The sequence below is a fragment of the Xiphias gladius genome, chromosome 12 (genome assembly GCF_016859285.1).
Source record: "Xiphias gladius isolate SHS-SW01 ecotype Sanya breed wild chromosome 12, ASM1685928v1, whole genome shotgun sequence".
Taxonomy (NCBI): domain Eukaryota; kingdom Metazoa; phylum Chordata; class Actinopteri; order Istiophoriformes; family Xiphiidae; genus Xiphias; species Xiphias gladius.
Genome location: NC_053411.1, coordinates 13,620,662 through 13,628,851, shown reverse-complemented (window position 1 = coordinate 13,628,851; position 8,190 = coordinate 13,620,662). Strand labels below are relative to the sequence as shown.

The following is an 8,190-nucleotide window of genomic DNA, read 5'->3' as shown; positions in this document are numbered from 1 at the left end:
GAAGCTTAGCTTTCATGGTTTGGCATGAAGAGCAGCTTGAGGCAGATTTCTGGAGTTAGTCATAAAAACCCTAGCACTGTAAGAAACTAAGAACTGAAAAATCATCTTCCCCGAGACTGAAGAAGTACCCTAATTCTTTAAATAATAGTCTGAGTTATGAAAATCTCAACACAGGAAATGTCCCTCTACAATTCGCTGCTTATTACATTACTAATAATATTGATTACCCCTCCCATGTACATTCAAGCATGAAAAGACCAGAGTGAGAAAAAATGCTCAAGTGTCTAAAAACCTTATGGTTTATTCTCAGTAGAATAGCCTACAAAGGATTAAACAGATTGTTCCATTCAGAAAGGATAAATAAAAATGTGATTGTTTCTGTCAAAAATGTGAAATTAAAAATGTTTTGTGGACCTTTTCTTGTCTTAAAGTGGAAATGCATAGCAGGATCACTCATCATCCCTCCAGGGTTTGTTTCGTCACACATGGCTCTCATAAAACACTTGGCAGGGAGGGGTCTGGTTTTCCGTCGGTTCAGGTGCAGCCTGTTCGGAGCTCTGTCCCTCCTCCTCCTCCTCCTCCTCCTCCTCCGCCTCCTCCTCCTCCTCCGCCTCCGCCTCCTCCTCAGGCTGCGGAGCTTCATGGTGAAGCGAAGCGAGCGGTGGGGGGGAGGCGGGAGGCGGCGAGGAGGGTGTGGCCTCTGGCTGGGGCGGAGCTTCGATGCTGCAGCAACCGCCGTCGGCGAGCGGCGGGTGGACCGACACCTGGATGGCGATTTGCTGTGGCTGCTCCTGAACCGAGGAGTTGTCAGAGTCGGCGGCGGGGGATTCGCTGCGTTCCCTCTCCCGCCCTCGCTCTCTCTCCCTCTCCTGCAGGATGGTGAAGACGTCTCTTGCCCCGATTGAGGCGACCCTGCCTGCTGCCTCACGCCGTCCCTCGGGTGCTTGTTTGACAAAAGTGTGCCTCATCTCCTCCACCCCCACCACCTCCAGGATCTCCTCCATGAAGGTGCGGCAGTTCATGATGAGCGGCGGCAGCGGGATGCTGCGAGCAAGCTCCTCGATGTACCGCGCAAACTCCATGGTCTTGAACTGCGTCACCTTGGCCAGCTCCAGCGTCTTGGCTGAGGTGATGATGGGGATCCTCTTAGCGATCTCGAAGGCCTTCTGCAGCTTCTCGGCGCCCTCGGTGCGGAAGAATTCGTTGATGGCTTTCTCGGTCTTCTTCAGGTGGCTGCTCATCATGCAGAGTCGTGTGACGTTCAGGGCCATGATGATGGTGAAGGTGACCAGACACACCACCATGTAGTACACACCCATGTCACCGTTAGTAAAGACCACACGCAGCGTCACCGTGCAGTTAGAGCTGCCGTGCACGTTGGACGCCATGCAGGTGTACTTTCCACGGTCTGCAAACTCGATGCCGGTGATGTTGAGGACACCACTGTCCAGCAACCACCATTTCCCACCTACAGACACAGACGGACAGATGTTATGAATAAAGCAAACGCCTCTAAGAACAAACAACTGCAAAACTGTGGTTAATTACAACTTGGGTCTTTATTTTCGTGGCTCCTCTCAGGAATCCAGGGGGTTTACTTGCAATTGTTCCACTCTCTGGGATCTCAGCCAATATTTTGGTGAATACAAGGTTATCATACCTGATTGATCCAACAGCCAGAGCTATAAAAATGAAACCCACAATGTAATTAACCAGTCTCCCTCTAACTACAAATGATAATCAGCTACTGTTCGGCAAGTTCTCGAAAATCTCCCCGATCAAGCAGAATAAATACTACAACTAGTAGTACCATGCAGTAAAAGAACAGAACTTTTCTGACCTGCTTTTAAAAACCCGATTATTCACTGCCTACTAAGTGACTCACTCATAAGTCAAAGTTTAAGCCCAGAAAATCCTCTTAATTCATCCGTTTCTCTACTGAGTGAATCCACAGTAAACTCTCCTCCGCTGTGTTTCTGCAGCTGATGTTGCTGCTTTCTAACAGGAACTCGTTTTCTCAGATTTGCTTACATTGCACTATTCTGATTCTTTTTATGGAACCCGACAACTCAAGAACACGTTGTTTTGGCACACATATTTATAAACCAATAAAACGAGTGCCTTTAGGCCTAGCAGAAATTTGTTAAATGTAGAGAAAGTCCTTGAAGCAGTACAAAAACCAAAGTGTAAAAGCCACAATTCAACATTTTACAGGGGGATTATATGCCAGACTATTTCATGGCAGAAAACCCAAAGCAAAAAAGTAAATGGTCTTTTTCACATCTCGGTTTTTGTAAAAATTAAACAAATTATATATAACATGTTAATTACGGAACTTGAGAGGTGCTGCTAATGAAATATTTTAACCTTTGGACAGAGCCAGGTTAGCTGTTTCCCCGTTTTTCAGTCTTTGTGTTGAGCTAAACTAACTGGCTGCTTGCTGTAGCTTCATATTTATTTTACAGACATGAAAGTAGTATTGATCTTCTCATCCAACTCTTGGCAAGAAAGTGAATAAGCGTATTTCACAAAATGCTTAACTATTCCCTTAAATAAATTCAGTGCCTAAGGTTTCAGTTCTATCTGCCAAAATTCTGCAGCCCATCATAGTGTAGGTGGATGAAATTTAATCAAAGGATGAAACAGTACCTTTTAAAACCACAGCACCAGGTCATTCAGGTTAATCAACAAACATCACTGTCAACAGTTTTCAGCATTTTCCACTTTTTGTTGAAAACTGTTCCTAATAATGTGTTGACATGAACCCTGTGCTTTGTCCTGAACTGGCCGTTCACAGACGACTTCCAGGGCAGCATTTATTCACAAGAAGCAAGGTTTTAGTTAACTTAGCTGTAACTCCTCCTCAACTAATCTCTGTCTCTACAGCGTGGGACTGCAGATGGACAGATATCACAGAAAGCGTCTCTGAATCTGTATTCTGAAGTCTGGGTGAGATCATAAATACATTGGCAGCTCTCTATACTGGTAGCATAATCAGTTCCCCAAAATGGTATCCCCAGGAGGAGATGGATGGGCAGTCAGGAAAGGCAGCCTGGCCGACAACAGCGTCCCGCCCATCCGCCTTTTCATGTGAGAGCAATTTTTCTAATTTTACCTCCACCATTGGATCGTGTGATGCGATTGATGTACTGCCTAATACTACAAGTATGTTTGTAGGGAAAAGAAAAAACAAAACACCAAGGATCCTGAGTAAAAGACAGACATTTGTACAGGAAACCAGCGAGGGCAGGCTAGTAACACTGCTCTTAAAGTAACCACTGTTTATCACAGAACTGCAACCTGCTGTGGTGAAAGTCTGCCACTCCCTAATTATATTCCTGTGTGTAACCCAAGGAAAAAGCTCTCTGAAGTTAAATACGCTGTTCTGGGTTTGTGGGTCATAATAACCATGCTGCCTCTCCTCTTTCTGATTGCAGGTTTCAACAGGTCTGCTCAGGGGGAGCATCAAAACAACAACCGACTCTTCCCTCTGCATTCCTTCTGAGGTGACTCGAGATAACTGAACAGTTGAAGGAAGCTCAGCTTGGATGAAAATCCCCAGTAACAAAATGACTTTCTAAATGACTTCCTGAGTCTAATTGGAAAACGCCTTCCACCACAGCCAAGAAAATAATCATTGCTGCCAGCCAAAATGTACAATAACGGAGCCAAATTTCCCTCAGGGACACAAGGCCATCCCGTCCGTGTGTTCAGAAGTCAGGTTTCACTTTGATTAAAGATTCAGAGAGAAACCGTCTGCAGCACATCAGAGTGGAACCAGGACTAAAATCCACACTATACACAAGGTCTTCAGTTCCTGTCTCGTATTTTCAGTCTTCCTGTTTACTTACTCACAGTGTTAACTGCTGTTATCATCCAACATCCCAATGCCCTTGAATATACTCAGTTACAAGGTGGAGCGTGGCTTCTTTGTTCTTGCTGACGGTAATCTTTATTTTCTTGTGATAGTGCCAACAAACATCAAGCATCCAGATGGAAACTCTTTTCACAAGGAACAGAAGATGGCCTTTCACAACCTAGCTTGACGTCATTTAATAAGCCGTGATAGCTGCATTCACAATGTCGATCAAAGATTATCATCACGTCGAGCCAGCACAACGGCCTTGACGAAACTCAAACAGAAGGTGATTTGACTGCAGCTGCTCTTGACAAGCATCCTAACTTTTTTTTCCCCCTGTAGCTTCAACTATTTTAACATTTGATTTTGGGCCCAAAAGAGACGGATGACACCGCAACACTTCCTGTGGATGCTGCTTGTGCCCTGTCTAGCCAAGTGCATGTCGTTTGAAGTGCAGTAGAACACCTGCGACTACTGTCTCCACATAAGCCCACACACCAGCCGTGTCTTTATGTGCATCAAAGCTTCAGGATACACCACTGTCCTATTTCCCCGCGTCGAATCATGTAAAAGCACCAGAAAAATAGCATTTTTTCCACATTTGCTACTCAGATAAAAACGTCCTGGCTCCTGTACATTAGCCACTTCTTCTGTCTGCGTTGAAGGCCTGGTGCGTGCTGCAGTTAAGTATCCTCCATATATTATCTCCATAGTGTATATTACATTACCAAGAACTGTGGGTGATTTGTAATGCGACTGGATAGTCGAAAACAGACATTCCTGTTCGGTAATTTCATACATAAACAGTGTGTCAATCAATTTTACAGAAAATGTACCCATGAATATCTTTCTATAGCGTATCTAAGTCTTAAAATTGCATCCCATCCAACTGTCGATGTTTTTAATTACAGTATGTGAATGATGTTGATCCTCACTGAGCTGGCTGAGTGGAATTTTTAGATTATGGGGGGGTTCTACTGGGCACTGTAATAAAATCAGCAGGTGTATTTTTTAATCTGGTTATTCACAGTCATCAGGTTATAATGCAGAATTACCCTGGGTTCTTATAGTAGCGGTGGCCAAACCTCCACTAACATTGTAAAAATTGTATACAGTTTTCTGAAATAAAACACTTACTTTCAGAGAAAAAAGAGCAGAGCTGCAGTCTCACAAGTTTGGCTACAGTCACTTACTAAATAAAGGATCTGGGTGGCTTACCAACTCTCCTACATAATTTCCTGGGAGAAATCGTGTAGTATGCATGTCAGTGTGTAAGTAATGACTACTGACTCACTTGATCCAATTAAGAAACTAACCTAAATGTCCAGTTGTTAACTTTCCAAAGCCTTGTAAATACCAAACCTGACACCTTTTCTATTAATGAAATTATAATTGAGAGACTGGCAGTGCTGGTGACAAAGAGAACAGGAAACCAGGTTTAAAGTAACAGTACAATCTGTCTCACCACTCATCTCCGTGTCCAGACGGTCTCCATGGGAGTTGAACCACTGAACTCTGGGGAACGGGTCTCCAGTGACATTGCAATCAATCAGCGCGCAGCTCCCCTCCCGGGCAATTATCTGGCTCACTTTTGTGATAGCAACTGGGACAAATCCGCCGTCTGTCACATTGCTCGTTTTCGTGTGGTTTCCATCCGTCTCCATCGATAAGGCCCCAGTGGTGTGAGGTGGGATAAGGGATACCAGGACCACAAAAACGTATCCACCGGTCCAGTGCATTTTCTCCGAATGTCGGTGAGGGGCAAGAGACTATTGTCATTCCTCCTGGGTCTCCATCCTGCACACTGGCTATCTCTTGATAGTAGAAGGCAATTTGGTATTCAGGTCTGTGGCTTGAAAAATCTCACTGAAAACAAGGAAGTGATTGGCCTTTATTAATCAGAGGCAGCACAGGACAAAACAACATGTACCTTTTTAGTAATACATGCTCAGCTGATGGAACAAACTGATAAGGAGGCTGTTCTTGTAACAAGCCCTCAAATGAATAGAGGACTACTTGTTTTGTCCAACCAAGAGTTGGAACTGCAACGAAATTCAATTTGCATTGCTATAACAAAGAAAAGCAGCAAATCGTCACATTTGAGAAGCTGCAACCAGCAAATATTTGTAATTTTTGCTTGAAAAATTAATCAATTATCAAAAAGAGTTACAGATTAATTTCTGTTGACTGACAAATTGTAAAGGAACTCATCCTTTCAGCTCTAAGTGAATAACAAGCAATTCATTACCCTCTTTTTTGCTGATTTTATTTCAATGTTGATAATTACTTTTTTAATTGTTGTAGTTATTATTGTGTAAAAATACCAAAAATCTAGAGGTTGCAACTTCACATATGCTTAAAAACTCATTACTTTTCTTTGTCTTGTATTATAAGAATTTAAATACCATTTTTTTTTTAGCTGATTACTGATGGGCTTCTGTTATTATTCTGTAATAGATGATTCGTCAGTTAATAAAATAGAATAAGCAATATATTAGCATTATATTATATATATTGGACTACCAATCGTGAAAAACGGCAAAAATACAAAGCTTACATGCAGCCTTAGAAATGGCCCGTGTTGTTTTACTCACTTACTGATCATATTGACATCCATTCATAGTCGACTCAAAGCACAAAACACCAGCATTTAGCCCGGGGTTTCATGGAGTCTAATCTGGGTAATACGTGTTCACAGCTAAATCCGGTTACATCATACGAAAATATAAAAAAAATATATAGGTATTTGGAACTTGTATTAATTTTTGAAGAGATAAACTGTGACATTAATTGTATACAGGTGGCTTTCCCTTCTATGTTAACAGCACCTACCGGCTTGATTAATGTGAAAACAAAGCCACACTACTACATAACGGCGCTGTGCGGGGGATCCGGCTATTTTGTGGGTTACTTCGTTGCAAGACATACAAGATGGCATCGTTAGCTACCGAATATGAGTCAGGTTTTTTTTTTTTTTTTTTTTTAAAGAGAAAAAGGAAAATATGCGCAATAAGTTTGATAGTTAATTGTGCATATAAATTAGATTTGAGAGTACTATCAAGATTCGGTCGCCTTGGACTGTGGCCGTTTAAACGCAACATAAAAAACAAAGGCGTCGGACGCGGCTAAGTGCTGGACGGCAGTTGGATTATATCACGGGACCCTTCCAGAACTGTGCCACTGCTAACTGTTTACAAAACGCGTTTCAAAGCGGGTTCTCCGGCATATTTAATGGGCGAAGGGTCGTTCCGCGAGTGGCCACAGTTTACAGTGAATATTACCGCAGACAACAGTCGGAGACATTGGCACGGAGCGTTCAAAGCTCTGAATTCACACCGAGAAACGGAGTAATGCTACTTCCTCGGAGCGAGCCCAACGGTCCAGCAAATGGCCAACTCGGCGTCGATGTTAGCGGCTAAACGTTAACATAAACCGGGCGAATTCTGGCAAATAAACCCCCCATTTTCTTACTTACATCATGGTCTGTCGCCGTTGAACGCGGATGTCCGGAGGGAAGCGCAAGGGTCGACGTTTTGTCGCTTAGTTCTCCGGCATCTCCATCCTCCTCCCACCGCTGGTCGCCCGCTATGTAACCAGCAACTAGTTTCCCTGTGCTTCAGGACAAACTGGGCGGCAACGATCGCCGAGTTGCTCGGGTTGCATCGCTAGGACAGGTCAGGCGATGTGACAGAGTTCGACTGTTGTAGTCACAGTCACATTCGCTGTTATTTCCTCTCCCAGTTGTGAAAAGAAAGCACATCTGCTCTCTTACCTATGTGCAATTCTGAGGTATTCTACTACTATTTTCTACTTGTACTTTATTGTATTTTAGAAATAAATATTGTTCTTTTTACTGTACTGCATTTATCTGGCAGATATAACAATCAGTTCCTTTGAGATTAAAACTTCACATATAATAATCTTGTATAATACAATGCATTGTTTAAGGTTAAAGCAGTGGTTCCCAACCATTTTGGTTTGTGACCCCTTCAGGTGTCTGAGAGTTGTTGGACTCTACCCTTTAAACTTTTCAAGGCCCAAACTGGTACATTTTTCACAAAGAAAGAGAGAGAAATAAAATGACTACAAATTTGTGTAGCAGAATTTTTCTTTTTCTTCTTCAGTGCAATTACTTAAGAAGGATTTTGAATGCAGAACATTTACTTGTAATTGTGTATTTTTACTCAAGTGAAGGACCTGAGTACTTCTTTCACCACTCGTCCTCACCCCTAAATGTAATAAATGACTTTTTAGCTGCTTGGGAGCAGTGGAACAATCTCTTTCTCTCTTCAAGTTGATATGGCAAAGAGTGTTAGCAAACGGTTGCTTAT

General features: G+C 42.8%; 1 protein-coding gene across 2 annotated transcripts; it reads right to left on the bottom strand.

Moving 5' to 3' along the window:
* Window positions 1–381: 381 nt before the first annotated feature.
* On the bottom strand, window positions 382–7,545 carry mfap3l (microfibril associated protein 3 like). 2 transcript variants are annotated; one of them, XM_040140586.1, is made up of 3 exons: window positions 7,335–7,545; window positions 5,325–5,725; window positions 382–1,468 (listed from the first exon to the last, which is right to left on the bottom strand). In XM_040140586.1, the coding sequence occupies exons 2-3, from the start codon at window positions 5,596–5,598 to the stop codon at window positions 480–482; spliced, it is 1,263 nt and encodes a 420-aa protein (XP_039996520.1). In that variant the 5' UTR covers window positions 5,599–5,725; window positions 7,335–7,545; the 3' UTR covers window positions 382–479. The 2 variants fall into 2 exon arrangements, with proteins under 2 accessions (XP_039996520.1, XP_039996521.1); XM_040140587.1 differs by lacking the exon at window positions 7,335–7,545 and adding an exon at window positions 6,458–6,784.
* Window positions 7,546–8,190: the final 645 nt, after the last annotated feature.

What these genes read in the sequence shown, in the direction of transcription:
- mfap3l (XM_040140586.1), bottom strand. Translation starts at nt 5,598, where the DNA reads ATGCACTGGACCGGTGGATACGTTTTTGTGGTCCTGGTATCCCTTATC. An exon ending in TCTGGACACGGAGATGAGTG is followed by an intron (nt 1,469 to 5,324) that starts GTGAGACAGATT and finishes CTGTGTCTGTAG; the next exon opens with GTGGGAAATGGTGGTTGCTG.